Source organism: Stenella coeruleoalba (assembly GCF_951394435.1).
Source record: "Stenella coeruleoalba genome assembly, chromosome: 10".
Taxonomy (NCBI): Eukaryota; Metazoa; Chordata; class Mammalia; order Artiodactyla; family Delphinidae; genus Stenella; species Stenella coeruleoalba.
In genome coordinates, this window is record NC_137156.1 from 66,366,617 (window position 1) to 66,387,111 (window position 20,495).

The window sequence follows — 20,495 nt, forward strand, 5'->3', positions numbered from 1 at the left end:
ATATGTATAAAATAGATAACTAATAAGAACCTGCTACATAAAAAAATAAATTAAATTTAAAAATTTTTTTTAAAAAAGGAAAGTGTTTTTTTTTCCCTTTCACCTCCCCATGGCTATTCTTCTGTTCTTCTTTAGTTTACAAATCTCAAGTTTTAGTTAGAGCCCTTCTAACTGCTAAAAGGCATTTCCCAGCCTCCTTTGAAGCCAGGTGTGGTCATATAATTGGCCAGAGATGTAAAGGCAGATCTTCTATGTGATTTCTGGGAAATTTCTTTAAAAGGAACGGGCAAGGCTTCCCTGGTGGCGCAGTGGTTGAGAGTCCGCCTGCCGATGCAGGGGACACGGGTTCGTGCCCCAGACTGGGAAGATACCACATGCCACGGAGCGGCTGGGCCTGTGAGCCATGGCCGCTGAGCCTGCGCGTCCGGAGCCTGTGCTCCGCAACGGGACAGGCCACGGCAGTGAGAGGCCCGCGTACCGAAAAAAAAAAAAAAAAAAAAAAAAAAAGGAAGGGGCATGTCCTTCTTCCCAATTCCTCCTCGGCTACTTGAATGCAGATATGATTGGTCCATCTCCAGCAGTCATCATGGACCCTGAGTTGACCACCTTTAAAGTTGAAGCCACGCACAGTAGAGCAACATGACAAAACAGCTGGATTTCTAATAATAGCAGCATTGAACTGCCCACCTCAGAAATTCTTTTTGGAAAGATATAACCATCTACATTGCTCGACATGCTAACTTTCAGGTCTTTCTTCATTGCTACCAGAGCTTTCCTAATCAATACAACATATTATATAAAAGATGTAAATTCTACTTTTGTATTTCTGGTAGTTACTCCACTAACTTACTAGGATCTATAACTGTTTTTATTTTTCCCCATCATAATTACTTCAACTTATTAACTACATTTCCCTGCAAAAGTAGTTCAGGACATTCTCATCTCTCTTTACTGCTTCCTGTCTCCTCAACTGTCTTCCATGTTGGGATTACCCAGTATTTACTTCTGGATTGTTACTGATAAAGGCTGCTTTCTTAAACCTTTCTTCTTACTATTACTAAACTTTTTTAAAACTTTTTATTGAAGTATATTACATAGAGAAATATATACATTATGAGAGTACAAAAATCAAGACATTCCTGGGAATTCCCTGGTGGTCCAGTGGTTAGCACTTGGCGATTTCATAGCCATGGCCTGGGTTCAATCCCTGGCTGGGGAACTAAAATCCCAAAAGAGGCATGGCACAGCCAAAAAAAAAATCAAGACATTCTCACCAAGTGAATACCCCTATATAACCAGTACCCTCAGACCAAAAAACAGGACAGCACCACCCCCCAGGTGTCTTCCTCATGCTCCCTGCAGTCATTATTTTTCTCTAAGCTAACCTCCATCATGACCTTGACACCCATAGATCAGTTTTGCGGGTTCTTAAGCTTTATATCAAGGGACTCAAACAGTATGCCACGTTTTGTGTCTGGCTTCTCATTCACATGGTTTATGAGACTCAATGTTGCTGTGGCTGGAGAGAATTCTATTGCATGCATACACCACAATTTATCTATCCATTCTATTTTTGGTGGACATTTAGGTTAGCTCCAGTTTGTGACTATGACAAGCTGTGCTGTCATGAACATCTCTGAATGTATCTTTAAGTGAATGTGAGATATATTTCTGTATGCCTAAGAGTGGATTGCTGGGTTGTAGAATATGTACACAATTCGTCATTTAGTACTTGTTGCTAAACCTCCTAAAGTCACTATACCAGTTTATATGCCCCATCAGCAAGTTCCAACACCTCTACAACACTTGACACTACCTGTCTTTTTCATGTAACCATTCTGGCGGATGTGCAGAAGCACTGCATTATGGTTTTAATTTGCCATTTCTGGATGACTGCTGAGGTTGAGCACCTCTCCATATGGTCGCTAGCCACAAGGTAGCCTCTTTTCTTTTTTTAATTTATTTATTTTTGGCTGTGTTCGGTCTTCGTTGCTGCACGTGGGCTTTCTCTAGTTGCGGAGAGTGGGGGCTACCATTTGTTGCAGTGTGCAGCCTTCTCATTGCGGTGGCTTCTATTTTTGCATAACATGGGATCTAGGTGCACAGGCTTCAGTAGTTATGGCATGAGGGCTCAGTAGTTGTGGCTTGCCGCTCTAGAGTGCAGGCTCAGTAGTTGTGGCGCACAGGCTCAGCTGCTCTGCAGCATGTGGGATCTTCCCGGACCAGGGCTCAAACCCGTGTCCCCTGCATTGACTGGCAGATTCTTAACCACTGTGCCACCAGGGAAGTCCGGTAGCCTCTTTCTTAAAGTGACTGTTATAGGTTTTCTCGCCCTTTTTTCTAGAAGGGGTGTCTGACTTTTTCTTACTGACATTAAGGGGTTTCTTTGAAATTCTGGATATAAACAATCTGTCAGACATACGTATTGCAAATAGCTTTCTCACTCTGTGGCTTGCCTTTTCACTGTTTTAGAACAGTCTTGAATTTAAAAGTCATCCACTCAGGCTTCCCTGGTGGCGCAGTGGTTGAGAATCCACCTGCCTATGCAGGGTACACAGGTCGGAGCCCTGGTCCAGGAAGATCCCACATGCCGCAGAGCAACTAAGCCCGTGAGCCACAACTACTGAGCCTGCGCTCTAGAGCCCACGTGCCACAACTACTATAGCCCTCGCGCCTAGAGCCCTTGCTCCACAACAAGAGAAGCCACTGCAATGAGAAGCCTGCGCACCACAACGAAGAGCAGTCCCCGCTCACCACTAGAGAGAAGCCCGCACACAGCAACGAAGACCCAATGCATCCAAAAATAAAAATAAATAAACTTATTTAAAAAAAACAAAAACCTTAAGAAAAAAAAAAGTTATCCACTCTATCCATGTCCTCCTCTATGGTTTGTGGTGCTGTGTCTTGTGTAAAAATTCTTTGCTTACTCCAAAGTCATAAAGTCCTTGCATTTCTGGTCAACAGAACACTTCACTAGTTGCATACTCTCCCTTTGCACCTTCTGGATTTTACTGCCTGCTCCTGGACGTTAACACTACTTCCCCCAAGAGGTTTTCAAAGAGGAGCTCTGTGTAGAAAACTTTCTAAAGTCATCTATGCCAGAGAAAATTATCTTTACATTCAGATAACAGTTTAGTAGGTTTTAAAATTCTAGTTTTTGGGCTTCCCTGGTGGCGCAGTGGTTGAGAGTCCACCTGCCGATGCAGGGGACACGGGTTCGTGCCCCGGTCCGGGAAGATCCCACATGCCACGGAGCGGCTGGGCCCGTGAGCCATGGCCGCTGAGCCTGCACGTCCAGAGCCTGTGCTCTGCAACAGGAGAGGCCACAACAGTGAGAGGCCTGAGTACCGCAAAAAAAAAAAAAAAATTCTAGTTTTAAAGTTATCTTCCTTTGGGACTTCCTTGGTGGTCCAGTGAGTAAGACTCCACACTCCCAATGCAGGGGGCCTGGGTCTGATCCCTGGCTGGGGAACTAGATCCCGCACACGTGCCGCAACTAAGAGCCGGCGTGCCACAACTAAGAGCCACGTGCTGCAACTAAAGATCCTATGTGTTTGGGCTTCCCTGGTGGCACACTGGTTAAGAATCCACCTGCCAATGCAGGAGATATGGGTTTGAGCCCTGGTCCGGGAAGATCCCACATGCCGCGGAGCAACTGAGCCCGTGCGCCACAACTACTGGACCCAGCGCACCCTAGAGCCCGTCCTCTGCAACTAGAGGCCACTGCAGTGAGAAGCCCGCACACAGCAAAGAAGAGTAGCCTCCAGTCGCCGCAACTAGCATGCAGCAATGAAGACCCAACACAGCCAAAAATAAATAAATAAATTTAAATAAACAAATAAATAATAAAGATCCCATGTGTCACAACTAAGACCTGGCACAGGCTAAATAAATATTTAAAGTTTTCTTACTTTGATACTGAAAAAGTATCTCCTAGGTCCATTGTGGCTGTTGGGAAGTTTGATATTAATCTGCTTCTCACTGTGACTTTCTCTTCCAAACAGATTTGACATTTTCCCTACATCTTTGTTGTTAAATTTCAATCTAACGTGTCTTGGTGTGGGCTTTGTTTTTTCTGTCATGTTTAGCATTCTTTACATTTAAGATGCATCCTCGGGCTTCCCTGGTGGCACAGTGGTTGAGAGTCCGCCTGCCGATGCAGGGGACACGGGTTCGTGCCCCGGTCCGGGAAGATCCCACATGCCGCGGAGCAGCTAGGCCCGTGAGCCATGGCCGCTGAGCCTGCGCGTCCGGAGCCTGTGCTCCACAACGGGAGAGGCCACAACAGTGAGAGGCCCGCATATCGCAAAAAAAAAAAAAAAGATGTACCCTCTTTCATGATTTCTGAGAAACTCTTGGTCATTATTTCTTCTAACATTTTCTTCCCCTGTCCGTCATTTCCTCTCTGCTTCTGAGATTCCTATTATCTGGACACTGACATTTCTACTCCCATCCTCCACAGCACTTTTCTTCTATTATCTTCCACCTCCTTATCCCCTAGAATTCTTCAACCTGACCTTCCGACTTCTACACTCAAGTCTTGAGCTACATCCATTCTGCTACTCAACCCAGCCCCTGAATTCTCTGTTTCCACGTAGGTATCTCCTTGTTCCTCTTTCATGTACCCATTTGCTCTTTCTCTTTAGGATTTCCATTATGCTTCTTCCGTCCTCCTAAGCAGCTGGGAATATGAATTCTGCTCCAACTAGCACAACATGTCAATTTGTCACTTTCCTTTAATTCTGACTATACTTGTCAGCTTCTCGTTGTGGCTCCCTGTGAGCCATTCACCAGGTGAGATCACCCCGCTCCTCACTCACCATACCCCTCAAATGAGCTCCCCGCCTCACAAAGGCAAAGATGGAAGCTAGAGTCTCACAAGGATCACAGGCCAACCGCCGCAGCATCTCTTGGGCCTTATCCCCTCAGCCCTCCTGTCATCCCTCCAAGCACCAGCCATAACAAACTCCTGCTGGCCTTCAACCAGGCCTGCTCTGCCTCAGGACTTCTCCATCTGCTGTCACCTCTGCCTCACAAAGCTGTTCTCCACACCACACTCACTACTGATTCCCTCGCATCCTTCATGACCATGTTCAAATGGTACCTCAGTGGGGTCTCCCCATCGGCCTGTTTAAATATGCCCAAAGCCTTAGCACTTGCTTATTTTCTTGCCTGATTTTTTCCCACAGTACTTGTAAATCTTCAGACATGTATTTTTTTAATTTATCTATTTTCTGCTCCTTGAGGATAGAAACTTTGTTTTGTTTATTGCTGTATCCTTGGCATCTAGAAGAGTGTCCGGCACTACTGAGGGAGTAGGGAGGCGAATGTGACTTAGGACTTCTGCTCTGAGCTCATTCACCATTGGACACCCTCTACCAGGAGACTCAAGCCTTCAGGGCATTTCAATGAGGCACTCCTCTTTTCCAAAAGCTGTTTCCCTTCACTGGAATCTCTTAGGCCTGAGGGTGTGGAAGGGATGGGGAAAAGCATCAGTAGGAAGAGAAAAAGGCACAACTGAAAACAGTCTCCCTTGGCCAGTACACACAGGCTCTTCCACTCCAAGCTGTCAACCCTACCTCACAGACTAGAATCCAAGCACCTTCTCCCAAGGGGGTTGTCGCAGTTTTTATGTTATTTTCTCTTGGTTCTGTGGCATTTCCATTCCAAGAAGGGAGTCAGCAGGCTGGGCTAGTATATTTGTTTCCTATGGCTACTGTAACAAATTACCACAAACTTAGTGGCTTAAACAACACAAAGTTATTATCTTACGGTTTTGGAGGTCCAAAGTCCAAAATTCTTCTCACTGAGCTAAATCAAGGTGTGGGCTGAGCTGTGTTCCTTGGTGGGGGCTCTAGGGACTTCTAGAGGCTGCCCACCTTCCCTGGCTCATGGCCAGTTGAGTCTTTCTCACACTTCACCACTCTGACTCTGCTTCTGCCCTCACATCTGACTCTCCTGTCTCCCTCTTTCATTTTTAAGGACCCTCATGATTACACTGGGCCTACCCAGATAATCTAGGATAATCTCCCCATCTCAAGATCCTTAATCACATCAGCAAAGTCCCGTCTGCCATGTAACCTAACATATTTACAGGTTCTGGGGATTAGGACATGGACTCTGGGGAGGGACATGATCATTCTTCTGCCTACCACAGCTATTTTGTCATCTTCTCAAGAACTGGTGACCAGAGTTTCTTAAACTGAAGTCCACGGCTAGGTTTCAGGGTGTCTGTAAAACCCTTGAGATTATTGGCAAAATGTTGCGTCTTCCTGCATGTTTCTTGAGAGAGAGCTCAGAGCTTTCATAATTTTCAAAAGAGCTAAGAGCCCATTACTACAAAACAGTCACTGTCCAGGGCCTGACTGAGGGAAGAAAGCAAAGACCAACACTGTCCCCATTAACTACTGGAACACAGACACGATTCCCCCATCTTATACCATAAGAAAAATTCAACACTTCTGTCCCCTTCTCAGAACATGCATTAACTTCACACCACACATGAACATCTCCTGAGACAGAGGTGCCTGGAGCCCCAGTTAAGGAGCAGAGTAATTCCCGCAGCGAATGACGAGGACAACAATGAGAAACAGGCCCCTGGGTAAGGAGTGGGATGGGATCAAACTATTACCTTTAAGTCATGCAAGACCCCATGCCTGAGCACTCTTCTCTTCCATCAAAGCCTCTAACTATAGGTGGAGAAAATAAATGCCCTTGACAGAGACAAAGCCACCTCTTGGCAGAGCAGATCCTGGCCCAGATCCTGGCCTCTTCTCTTCTCCTTTCATTCTCAACAAGCAGAGGCTCACTGCCTTGTTCACACACCTGACAGCTTCCCCTGAGATGGCTGCCCAGCATGCTGCTTACCAAAAGCCAGGATTATAGACTCTGGATACATAATTGAAAATGTTTTCATCTGATTTAGAATTTTTTCTTTTTTTCTTAGATCAAAACATTTACTTTTTTGTGTTACAAAAACAAAAATAAATCCAAGGAGGTAATGAAATAAACATTTTTTAAGTGTCCCACCCTGGGTTCTCTGCTCTAGAATTTAGTAAACAGTTCAAGTTTAGGTTGCTTCAGCACTTCTGGATGCTATGGTGTCTCCATCTTATAAGCAAGTTTCTCTAGTTCAGCTCGTAACTGATTGGAGAAGTCATCCTCTACATTGTCATCATCCCAATTATCCTCCCAGACATGTGCATCTTCATCTTCATCTAAACCAGCCCAGTCACAGCCGCCACTGCCGTTGCAGCCTCCCAGGCTGGCTCTATCATAGAGACTAGAATTTTATTTTCTTAGTACAAGTAACTGCCTTAGGAAATAGTGTCTCCCTTACACCCATGTGCCCAGCTGCAGGGAGAAAAAGTCCACTTACTTTGACTGCAGGGTCTGCCTTGGCCACGTGCCATCTTCGTTTTGTGGCTCAATTACTAGCACCTGAGTGAAAGGGGAAACCATATTAGGAATGTGCAAACCATCTCACTGTTGACATGCTCAGAACCAAAAGATACCTGTCCACACACCCTGGGCAGAGCTGTCTGCTGGGGCATGGCTTGGGCCCTCCTACCTGACCCTGGTACAGCCCAGCATCCTGCACAGTGTTGTCTAGCTTGCTCAACTGCTCGTAGGTGTTGCTCATGTATTTGTTCCACAGCCGTGTCTCACGGTCCGCAGGGATGTTGAACAACTTCCGCATTTCCTTCTCAATGGTTGCTGGGGACAGGCAGAAACATCACTCAGGGCTTTCTCCAGAAGCAAGACCAGCAACAGCCATGGCAAGCTAATGCTCATCCTCCGTCCTTTTCAGATGGTCACTGGATGCTCTGGATCAAAACTTCTGACCGACCTTAGCCCCTTGGTGACTCCTAAGGCAAACATCTTCCATGGCATCCTCTTACACTCATACAACCAAAAATTGTCCCTATGCTTCCCATTCTTTAATGATGTGGGTCCCCATTTTTAGCACAGAAGCAACATGGAAAAGTCAGAAAACTTACCTTTGGAGGTAAGATAGATTTGGTTTCAAATGCTAGCTCTGCCGTTTTCTCACTGAGATTTCTGAATAAGTGACATTAATCTCTCTGAATCTGCATTTCTTCACCCTTCTTACCATATGTTAAGTGGGCAGATACCATGCCCAGTGTTTTATACAATATGATTCCCAGGCTTAGCTGTCCACAAGAATGCCCTGGGGAGCAGGCTCCCAGGTCAGGACTGGTAACCACAACCCGAGATTATTTGGGTAACAAGTCTGAAGAGGGTGCCCCAGCTTCCCTCTCATTAGCCACAATGCCCTGCACTCTCACTGGATACCTGGAACTCCAGCCCAGCTACTCACCGATGGTGTCTGACTTGCTGAAATGGCAACTCAGCACATTGGTGGGGTCACTGTTCTCACAAAGCTTCAATTCCAGCAAATACACCTCCACCTTGCAGTGCTTGACAAACAGGCCATGCTCTACAACCTGTAAACAAGAGGCACGGGTGAAGGAGCAGTGGTTCCACACCAGGGCAGTCTTGGAAGCAACATGTCTCATCAGTGGCAAAAGGCACAATCCACATGATAATCAGTTTCCTTAAGTGATAGGGGGATCAGAAGTACAGATTTTTAAAGCCACTGGCATCTGTCCTAGTTTAAAAACCTTACTTCCACTCATTAGGACCAACCAAGAGCATCTGGATGGAACCAGAGCTGGCAACAACTGTGCACAACAGGAAAGTCACTTTTCATCTCTTAGTGGGTATCATGATGCTTCCCCTGCAGGGTCTGTGGAATTAAGAGGCCTAGAGAATACAGTTAAAGCCCTTGGCAGCACGCTTGCCACATGGCAGGACTGTGGGCAGGTGCCGACATCTGTGGGAGGCTGGCATGCCCCTAACCATTTGATACCTAACCCCTCTTGGAGTCCCAGGTTTCAAGGTGGAGAAAGAAGGTAGTTCTGGCCCTGAAGAGCAACTCTTAGAAGCTTGGCGTCAGGACTGCAGCCTTTTCCTACTCTGCTAAGAAGGGAAACTAAACACCAGGCAGAGTAAGAAATTTACCCAGTGCCTACGTATCAGCAGTCATGTGGACTCCTGTGATGTCCCCCTCCAGTGGGATAAGCAAACAACTGTGGGAATCAGGCTGGTGGTATTCTCACCACTCCTGTCTACCAGAGAGGCTAACAATCTGGGTTTCTCTCCCAGGGCCTGCCTTCCAAGAGACTGTTCTCTCGGATATAAAACACCTGTTTTCCGAGGTACTCGACAGTGTGACCAGAGATTCTTAAGCACAGGGGGAGGGACTTCGCGGGTGGGGCAGTGGTTAAGAATCTGCCTGTCAATGCAGGGGACACAGGTTCGATCCCTGGTCCGGGAAGATCCCACATGCCGCAGAGCAACTAAGCCTGTACACCACAACTACTGAGCCCGCGAGCCACAACTACTGAAGCCCACACGCCTAGAGCATGTGTTCCACAACCAGAGAAGCCACTACAATGAGAAGCCCACGCACCTCAACGAAGAGTAGCCCCCACTCACCGCAACTAGAGAAAAGCCCACATGCAGCAATGAAGACCCAACACAGCCAAAAATAAACAAAAACACCAAACAAACAAAAAAGCACAGGGGGAAAAGCAATATCAGAAAGGTTAAGTTAAACAAGAAGCAGTACATTACTGTATATCCATATGACCCCAAGTGAACTTTCTCTCACAGAACCTTCCAGAATGTGCTCTCACTGCACCGCTGGACATATCCCAAGCCACTGGGCAGCTGTGATGTCTGGAGGCCTCCATTCAACTTCTTATGTATGGCCAGTACCCCAGGAAACCAACACTAGTCAGTGTCAGGGAGCACTCACAGACACTGACCAGCAGGTGTAACAATTCATGTACTCACTTTTCTGACAATGGGCTGCTGGCCTTCTACACAGCCATACCAGTTTAGTAACTTATTCCAGGCCTCAGCTGGGACCAATACATAGTCCAATTCATCAATTAAATGTTCTTTCAAGGTCTGACTCTCAGGATCTGAAAAAGGAAAACAGCACATAGCTCACTGCTTTTCTCCCCAGAAATGTTTGTTTTACATGATTCTTATGTACTTTTCAGAAACATGAAAAGCATTTATAGGAAGAAGTACAAAATTCCAAAATTCTGTCACTGGCCATAACACAGAGCAGACCTGGAGTCTTTTTTTTTTTTTTTTTTTTGGTGGTACGCGGGCCTCTCACTGTTGTGGCCTCTCCCATTGCGGAGCACAGGCTCCGGACGCGCAGGCTCAGCGCCCGTGGCTCATGGGCCCAGCCGCTCCGCGGCATGTGGGATCCTCCCGGACCAGGGCACAAACCCGCGGCCCCTGCATCGGCAGGTGGACTCTCAACCACTGCGCCACCAGGGAAGCCCCAGACCTGGAGTCTTTAGGCATGCTTTCTGAACATTTTATGAGGAACTTGTATTTCTTCCATAGTTGGAGGGAGAAGGAAAGAGAAAAGAGAAAAACTCCAATTTACACTTTCAAAGTGCTTCCAGATTCCACAATTAAAATTGCTTACTATGAATATTTAATGTAATATTCTGCTTAGTGAAACTGCATTAAGGTCAGATATCATCTTCCTTTGAAAGATTTACTAAGAAAGCAAAGAAACAAATCATTGAAGTTAAATTTATTTTACCAAGAGTCATTTAGCATTCTTAGTTTTCAACACTCCAAGTGAAAACTCAGCTGGACATCGGCCATGTGGAGGGAGAACACCTTTAACATGTTAAGCATCCATCTTACACCCCACACGGAGGCAACATGACTGTGAGTCAGAAAAAGACATCCATGGTCTGAAACATACTCTCTCAATGGAGGACCAAGGGACTGGATCAAGGGAAGACTAATCATCTCCCATCAAGGAAGCCTCCCTGCTAATAAGCCTGTGCCCATCTACACCCACTACCGCAGTAGTGGAAGCCACTGTTCTCCAGACAAATGAAGCCATGAAGCCAGGGAAGCAAAAAGTACCCACAATGGTGCAACTCATCTGTAATTCAAGGCAGACAATGTTAAAAACAAAAACAAACAAAAAAACAACAAAACAAAACAAAAAACCAAAAATGGCATGCACAAGGTGACCAGGGCTTCCTATCACCTCTCCCACCAGTTTACACCCTACCCCATGAGGTCTTCTGCCCTTCCTCAGGGTGAGTTTCAGATCTGATCCATCTCTGCCTTTTTCATTTCCAAGGAAAAAGGAAAGGAACTAAACAGGCTTGGAGAACAGGAATACCAAGGTGAGAAGGATGAACGGAAAAACAAAATGTGGTATATACACACAGTGGGATATCATTCAGCCTTTAAAAAAAAGAAATTCTGACATGCCGTTAACATGGATAAACCTTGTGGACTTTATGCTAAATGAAATAAGCCAGTCACAGAAAAACAAACACTGTATGATTCCACTTACATTAGGTACCTAGAATAGTCAGACTCAAGAGACAGAAAGTAGAATGGTGGTTGCCAGGGGCTTGGGGGGAAAGGAGATTGGAAATACTATTTAATGAGTATGGAGTTTCAGTTTTGTGAGATAAAAAAGTTCTGGAGATGGGTTGTGCAACAATGTGAACATACTTTACACTATTGAACACTTAAAAATATGCAGATGGTAAATTTTATGTGTATTTTACCATAATTTAAAAGAAAAAAAAAAAAGTGGCTCCTTCTCACTGATGAGCCAACCACATTCCACAGCAGCTCTGGCATGATTAATACTGACCGACCACCCCTTTTCTATTTAGCAACAGAAGGATGGCACAGGGCTAGTACTTATCAGTCTACTTGAAACAAGAGCTTCTGAAAAAAACTGACACCTAAACTCCAAGGTTTTCTCTGATTTGCAAATTAAAACTCATAAAGGTTATTCACTTGTCTTACTTGGAGACATACACCTTCATTTCTAACACTAAGCACTATGCAGATCTGGCCACGCAGCAGCCAGAAACCTTTAAATGTGGGAAAGGAACCGAGAGCTTTTAGCATCATCAACCCCAAGTACATCAATTCTTACAAGGCTTTCTCCTCTGGGGCTCAGTGACAATTTTCTCAAAATGTCATTCTTATGACACTATAGGGCAAACACAGGAACTTAACTGGAATTTTCAATGCAGTTCACTATTTTCACTTAAAACTGGATCAGTCCAAGGGCAGCATGCTAAAAATCACACATGAGTTTTACAAAAAGGATTTGGACTCTGCAAATTTCTCCAACAGAGGCAAATAAAGGCAAAAAAGGAGAGCACAGTTTGGTCTAAGCATTGGGACTCCAGATATACAGCAGGGACACAAATGGAAACAAGAGAGGGGTGCTCTGCAGACAACATTAGCAAGTTGCCCTTCCCCCTCCTTCCTACAAGTTCAAGAGCCCCTTCTAGGTCATTCCCATGACCCTAGGCGGAAGGCAGCCAGACTGGGACTGGCAGGTGACTGGAGAGCCCAAGAACTAAGAGGGTGGCCCTCACTGGCCAGAGATAGACCATTCCCACACTGTCAATGTTCCAGGGTCTGAACAGAATGTACTTCTCACTTCCCAAGCACACAACAAATGTTTTGAGCCTAAGCCAGGTGACATCAAATTGGAAGACCACAGAAGGAATGCTTGTCCTTAGCTGAAGGTCAGGCAAAATTACTTCAGAGGGTCCCTCCAGCTCTAGCATTCTCATCACCAATACTATTAAAAGCCTTAAGAATTCTCCTTTTCAAAAAAAAAGAGGGAAAAGGACAAAATGCAAACACAATGCAATGATCCTTTGGGTAACTTCATGGTATACTGCCACCATCCGACTTACATCAATATAAACAAAGCCTATGACATTACTGTCATTCAGACCTCCCCTAAAACAAGGTACATGCTGAAGCACTGATCATTTTTAAAAACACTCAGGTAGTGTTATGTACTTGAATCAAGCCTCAAAAGCCTCATGCACTGTCTGCCTTCCTTCTGCCCTGATTGTGGGCCCAGGCAACAGATCACCTCTGTCGTGGTTGCAAGGGAGTCTAAAGCCAGGCAGAACAAAGCCTAAGAAAGGCCAATTGCCATTTCTGTGCATCTAAAGGTGCAAGCCAAGCTCAGGTTTGTCATACATCACTTTTTCAGTCACTTCTTCCATTGGGAGCTGACTGTGATCATAACTCTACTAACCTTCCACCTCCCCTTATACTACTTCTATGACAAGCACGGCCATCACAGGAATGCTTGATGAATGTTGACAGGTCTACAATTTACTTCACTGCAAAGGTAATACAGAAAATTCTGGTTCCCAAATTTCAGATTCCAGATGCCGTTTCAAAATGATATCCTAGGGCTTCCCTGGTGGCGCAGTGGTTGAGAGTCCGCCTGCCGATGCAGGGGACATGGGTTCGTGCCCCGGTCCGGGAAGATCCCACATGCCGCAGAGCAGCTGGGCCTGTGAGCCATGGCCGCTGAGCCTGCGGGTCCGGAGCCTGTGCTCCGCAACGGGAGAGGCCGTAACAGTGAGAGGCCCGCGTACCGCAAAAAAAAAAAAAAAGATATCCTATTTCTTTCCATTCAATACACTAATCTAAAATCTGAAATCTCTAGCAGAACTAATTTGAAAAAAAGAGAAAGAGACAGGCAGACAGAAATTTAAAATGCTAGAGGCACACTCTTACCAAGAGTAGTTAATTTAGGGAAAAAAAGCAGCTTAACTTCTCCATGAGGGTCTGCATAGACTTCTGCTATAGACACAAGTCAAGGACACTTGTTTCTATCCCCTCACAGTAGCAAAGTCAGGTTCAAGATATCCATGTTACAGATAAACATGACCTCAGGCCACTACCCAGGTGGACATTTCAGTTAGATAAGCAACAGGATACTGCACCTGAAAAGAGTCCGGAGTTATCTATCGGGCCAGGAAACAGATTATGTTCACCCACACTGTACATATCCCAGCTGTCGAAGCCCACATACTTCTTCCACTGCTTGAACCACCGGCTGTCAATAAGATACCTAGAGACAGACAAAAATTTACCATACCAGGCAAGCTGAGCTTTTAGGTTCCTGCAGCTGCTCCCTCAATTTTTGTATGGTCCTTCCACTTGGGGAGCAAGCAACCCCCACTGAAAAACACACTTTGAAGAGCAGGAGCAGGACCAGGCCCTGCATGGCACAGTGAGCCTGGCCCAAGGCAGGCATCCATTAAGTGAAATGATTGTTGAAAGAATCCATAAATGAAAGGAAGGAAATGACTGGCTTCAAAATGCTTGTTTAAAGAAATTCTTTCTATGGGGAAAATCTTGTTTGCTAATGACCATGTCATTAATTTCATAATGATCTTTGTAGAGGTCCTTGTCCAGGCAGACAGTTTGGATACAGTGCTTTGCTTGATATGAAGAGCAGTAAAACAATTTTCTTTCTAAAAATGAGGTAATAACATCACACACTTCAGTTTTCCTCTGAGGACCAAACAAGATATCAAAAAATGTGTTTGCGTGTGTACATATATATGTGTGTGTGTGTGTGTGTGTGTATACACACACACACATACATGTACACATATATACACGTACATATATACATATAATATTGTCTTGGTGTGTTTATCTTGTCAAAAAAGCATTAAGTTGATCTGGTTATATTTTAGAAGTATCACCATGCTGTTTTACAATTAAGACAGAAGATGGGGAAAACCTCTGTAGGGGAACAAAGCACAACAATTATATTGGTGAGTCCTTCAAATTTTACAACCAACACACTTCAGAGATCAGGCAGCTTCCCCAAGGCCACAAGGATCCATAAGTATATCCAAATCTCTAAAATGCTCTTTCCCCTCCAAACACTTTTAGTGTGTGATTTTAGTCTATGTGAAACTTCTCTGCTTCTGCTGAGTATTTTTCATGTGCCACCACTACTCAGGATATCATCTAAAAGTACTTCTGCCTGCCCTGCCTTTCACAGCCTGGCTAGCTCAAGAACACTGTAAAGACTGAATTCTTCCTAATCTCAATGCTTCTCTTTCCTGCTCAATTCCTCTGTCACTATAAGGGGCATTATGACCACTACCATAGTTTCCTAAAGAGGGCTGATCAATCATATTCAATGCAAAGACAAGCCCCAGTTTTCTGCTCCCACACAATAATACCACCCAGGAATCTCTTCACTGGTGGAAGTCCTGTCGCTTCTACTAGACAATTTATTAAGAAAAACTTCCTGACTCAGACTTGCTCTTCTAAATCCTGGTCTTTTAATCCTCTTTTTAGTTAGGCTCTAGGCTACCTGCCTCTCCCACTCTGAAATGCTGCCGCCACAATTATTTTTGACATCTGCTACCAAAATAACCTGCGGCTCTCAGACATTTGTTCAGCCTCTGACCTTGACGTCCGTTCGGCAGTTTACAAGTATCTACTTCGGATCTACGCCTCAACCAACTGAAGGCAGGGGCGCCAAATATCGCTACCCTGGTTTTAATAGTAAGGAATCAGGGTCTGTGAGGTGTGGACGCCTTCGCCCAAAGTCACAAAGCGAGTCCTCAGAGGTAAAGACCTCTCCTCAACCTGAAGATCCCCGTGAGCATTCCGCTTCTGTCCATCCCGTAGCCCTAGCCTCCGCCGGATCCGCCCCGTGCGGCTCCGAATGGACCGGGACGACCCTCAGCTCCACCCACGCTTTCCCAGAGGTAATCTAGGGCTCCCTCCCCTAGAGGGAGGGGCGGGGTTCAAGCCACTCTCTCAGGGTCACTAACATCGCCCCCGCCTGGCCCCTGCCCAAGCCGGGAAAGAGGGGCCGGACCTGAGCGTCCGAGCGCCGGCCCCTGACCCTGTGGGGCGGAAAGGCGGGCCCAGCGCTCACCACTGCGCCCCTCGTTGGAGCGTGGTCCTCATTAAGGCCCCGAGCTCGGATTTCTGGGTCTCCGCATCCGGTCGCTCACAACAGCCCCCGCCTTCCGCCATCTCGTCCGTGTCTCCGGCCCTACCGGCCCGGACATCCGCCTCGCGCACAGCGTGCTGTGGTCCGCGCCCACGCACGCACGCACGCACACGCGTATGTGCGCGCGCCCAAGCCCCTCCCTTCGCCGCGGCCCGCTGCGCCTGCCAGCCTCTGTCTTTCCAACACCCACGACGCGCCGCCCCTCTCCCGCCAGTGCGCGCTGGAGCCGGGAGGGGGGCCGGAAGGGAGGCCGTGCGGAGATGAAGTCGGCGCTTCCTCCGCCTGGCAGGTCTCGCCGCCTGGTGGCCGTCCGGCACCCCTTTCCCTGTCCAACCCGGTGATCTCAAGGAGTCAGACCGCAGGCCCCACGACCCTTCCGGCACCCCCTTCCGGCCAGCGGTGTTATCCTGGTCTTAAATAAACGCAGCGCCAGGTGCGAGAAGCCCTGGAACTAGATTTTCTTGTTTTCACTCCAGCCAGTCCACTTTCAGCAGAGACCTTAGGCAAGTCTTTAGCTGCCCAAACGTGGGCTCCAGGTCCCTGTACGGGAGACCCTACAGAGATTTTGGAGAGTGCCAGGTGCACCAGCGCTTTGGGACCGGGACTTGACGGTGTGGCCTAGTCATTAGCAATAGTGTCCGTCTGGACGCCAGAATCACCTGGCCCAGGCTGAATTCGACAAGCCCTCCACTGAGCTAGCTGCTTACTTTGTCAGGGAGGCAGGCAGCCACAGAGGGGCCATAGCAACGGGGGTGGGAGGAGAGGACTAGGTGTATTCTCCACATTAGATGTCCAGGCTGCTGATTTGTTGCTACAGCAAGATATAGTGTCCTCAACACCGTATGTTTCCCACTCGACCTTGCATACAAAAAACACAGCCCTCCTCCTGGAGGGGGAAGTACACCCAGAGCAAGGAGGAGACCAGGCAGCTGGCTTAGGTGAGTCTACCAGTTCCCACCCTCAGAGAAAAATAAGACCCAGTACCTGCCTTTATACGATCTAATAGAGGAGAGGGGATCTTCCACAAATAGCCCCAGTGCCAAGAAGTGCGTGATAAGCACCGTTACAGGCTATGAACCAAAGACTAGACCCAGAGCTGTGAAAGGGAGCCTTTGACTTAAGTACCTTTTGAGTGTGATTTTTTTTTTTTTTTTTTTTTTGGTCTACGTTGGGTCTTCATTGCTGTGTGCAGGCATTCTCTAGTTGCGGAGAGCGGGGGCTACTCTTCGTTGAGGTGCACGGGCTTCTCATTGCGGTGGCTTCTCTTGTTGCAGAGCACAGGCTCTAGCCACGTGAGCTTCAGTAGTTGTGGCACACAGGCTCAGTAGCTGTGGCCCACGGACTTAGTTGCTCTGCGGCATGTGGGATCTTCCCGGACCAGGGCTCGAACCCATGTACCTTGCATTGGCAGGCTGATTCTTAACCACTGTGCCACCAGGGAAGTCCCAAGTGTGATCTTGAAGAAAGCATAGAAATGACGGTGCATGTTAAAGGAGAGGAGACTAGAGGCGTCAAAGAGAATTTCTGGAGCAAGCAAGAAAGGATTAAAGAGTGAAGATTAGGCCAGTTGAGCCGGGCACAGACTGAAAGGACCTGAGAGCTAAAGCTAGAAGGGAGGCCAGAGGGACCATATGTCCTGCCTTAAATGACGCACAGATATTGTAGGAGGTTGAAGAGCAGAGAGAAATAGCTGAGGGTGCTTTATGTCTACAGTGGTGCAGCCCAGAGACCTACTAGGAACCTTTGGAAAGGTGTCTATGAGGCAGGAGAGGAGAAACAGATGAGCCATGTTCAGTGTTGGGGGTGGAAGAGAGAGCTGGCCTGGTGAAGCTGTGGTAGGTCATTTGAACAGATTTACTATTTTTATGTTGGGTTTTGGCTAATTGAAATTAATTTGCACTCCTAGGACATCTATCACACACCATCTGGTAACAGAGGCCTTTTGGCAGTTGGGTAGATAGCAGGGGAAAGTAATTTGGAATTAAAACTGCCTTGAATAACCACATAGCAGTTAATCCCCTGTAGATAAGAGTTACCATCACGTGATAATTCTACATCTGGGGAGCCAACCCTGACACCCCAAGTGACCTCCTGTGAAAGTTCTTTGAAATTGTTAAAAATGTTATCAAATGAGAAACACTGCCTTTAGTCCTATTTATGGAAGAAGAAAGTTGGGTTACTGACATGACTTCAGAACCTACATTACAATGTCTGCTTGCCTCTTCTTTTTTTAGCAGTTTCTCCTATACCATTTATGGCATGGGTCAGAGCCTTAAGGAAGTAGGACAGGTTGTCAGCACCACTAGAAAGAGGGACAAAACCTAATTATAAAAATGAAAACTTTGGAAAATCTTTTTAAGCCTGGATCTCTTCAGTGCTATTAAATAGCTGTAAAAATAGTACACTAATTATGGGTAGTCCCTAAAAATTTATATTAAAATTATCAAGTGCCAGTAGTTAAAATGCAAGGAATAATGTGAAACTTCATAATCAGATCGCCATTATTTCCAGTTTTAAAACTTTCTTAGTGAGTTTGATTATATGTTAAAAACTGAGAACTAGAAACAATGAACATCTGCCTGTGTGTTCCTGGTGTTGTGAGAGTGACCCGCGGATTTGGGAGGAAAGGAGTTGAGTGATTCAACTCAGGAGACACCCTGGCCCCAGGACTGTGATCTCTGTTGGGCCATTTCCCCTAGGGAGAGGTATGGGCCTAGTAGGCCCCTCTCTTGGCCCTGCAACCAAACCCCAGAACTGAACAACTCACCTGTTGCCAAGGGAGCTTGGAGCACAACAGGAAGGAAAGCAGGAAGAGAGCTGGAGGCGACAGGTCTGGCTGATTGGTTACATACTACGATCTTGGACTGTGATGATCTATCTAATTGAGGGTTTGTAATGTCTGGGTGTGTGAACTTTAAGTTTTATTTGGTTCCAAATCATAAAGTTCTTGCCTTGGCTGGTACTATGGCTTGCTCTAAACCTACCTGGAGTTGGCCCTCCCCAGTCACCTTTGGTCCACACTTGGCCGGCAATCATAGAGCATATGTGGCTGTATTCACAAATACTGGGCACCTTTTTTTTTTTTTTTTATCGGCTGCATTGGGTCTTCGTTGCTGCGTGTGGGCTTTCTCTAGTTGCGGTGAGCGGGGGCTACTCTTCGTTGCGGGGCGTGGGCTTCTCACTGCAGTGGCTTCTCTTGTTGCAGAGCATGGGCACTAGGCGCGTGGGCTTCAGTAGTTGCAGCACGTGGGCTCAGTAGTTGTGGCACACGGACCCTAGAGAGTGCGGGCTTCAGTAGTTGTGGCATGCGGGCTCAGTAGTTTTGGCCCTCAGGCTTAGTTGCTCCGTGGCATGTGGGATCTTCCCAGACCAGGGATCGAACCCGTGTCCCCTGCATTGGCACGGGGATTCTTAACCACTGCACCACCAGGGAAGTCCCTTGGGCACCTTTTGATTAGAGGTGGCATCAGGAGAGAAATACTTTTTTTTCCTTCTTGCCTGTGCTTCCTTACCTTGCCCAGGGGACTGTGAAAAAGTGAAAGCCTCTAGAGGTACATTTTAGAAGAATTAAATGTCTTATCAGTGACACTTTCACCTCTGTTACATAAGCGTTGGGTTACTGGGGAAGGTGACAGAGGCAAAAAACTGAATGAATCTCGCAGAAAGGACGTGGGATCATTTTTCCCATGTTGGATATTCCATTCTGGTTATGCCACTGTCGGTAGCTAGCCCTGATTTGGTGGGGAAGGTGTTGTGTCCTGGGCCCATGTGTGGTCATGTCTCCTCTTCCTGCTCTAATTCTGTTACCATCAATGTCTTAACCTTAAATAAGCATTTAGATATTAATTGTATGTGTCATTTTCCCTTTGCACAGAGAAATTCTCCATAAGCATTTCTTGGGTGAATGAATGAAAGAATTATCCAGAGAGTAGTCATTTTTTTCATTTGACTGATAATCTGTTATGTCCTCCCAGTCCCTACCGTCCAGGGGTTCCCAGCCAGTGAGGTTGGGGAAGATGTTTTCACATGTAATTATAGTGTGTTGTGTGATAAAAGTGCTAGAGGAACATGGAGCGTGATGCTGTAGACACTTTGCTAGGAAGGAAACATAAGCAACTGGTGTAGGAAGCAGAGGTATGCTTAACATTAAAGATGAAAAAAAATTAAAGACAAAAAAAAAAGGGAGGGATTTCCCTGGTGGTCCAGTAGTTAAGACTCTGCACTTCCAGTGCAGGGGGTGCGGGTTCGATCCCTAGTCGGGGAACTAAGATCCCACATGCTGCGCAGCGGTGAGGCCCAAAAAAAAAAACAAAACGGTACGCTTAACATCCCCCCTGACCTTTGAGGATGCATGATGAGTCTGCCAAGGAATCCTGAGGGGACCAGGGCTTCTTTAGATTCACACACATGTACACAGGTATAGCCACGTGCTGGGGACAGAGGAGGCTGGGGTAATAGGTGCTTCTTCTGCAGGGAGGCTCAGATTCCCTCCACTCGCCTCCCTGTGGAGTCAGGTAGCCTGCAGGACCGTAGGACACCACCCAAGGTGGGCTGCCCCTGCCCCTGGATACTGCCCCAACTCTGG

The 20,495-nt window shown here is 46.6% G+C and overlaps 1 protein-coding gene across 3 annotated transcripts in view; it reads right to left on the reverse strand.

Annotated features, from left to right (window-relative positions):
• The window catches only part of USP4 (ubiquitin specific peptidase 4), a 50,116-nt gene extending 34,159 nt beyond the window's left edge, over positions 1-15,957 (reverse strand). For 2 of the 3 annotated variants that reach the window (XM_079935231.1, XM_079935230.1), the window contains exons 1-6: positions 15,833-15,957; positions 13,866-13,993; positions 9,883-10,013; positions 8,342-8,468; positions 7,571-7,716; positions 7,379-7,440 (exon numbers count right to left, since the gene is read on the reverse strand). In XM_079935231.1, coding sequence (XP_079791357.1) covers positions 7,379-7,440; positions 7,571-7,716; positions 8,342-8,468; positions 9,883-10,013; positions 13,866-13,993; positions 15,833-15,933 — 695 coding nt within the window. In that variant the 5' untranslated portion in view covers positions 15,934-15,957. Of the gene's footprint in view, positions 1-7,378; positions 7,441-7,526; positions 7,717-8,341; positions 8,469-9,882; positions 10,014-13,865; positions 13,994-15,832 lie in introns of those variants that run through there. The other variant, XM_079935232.1, reaches the window with a different exon arrangement.
• Between the last annotated feature and the right edge of the window lie 4,538 nt (positions 15,958-20,495).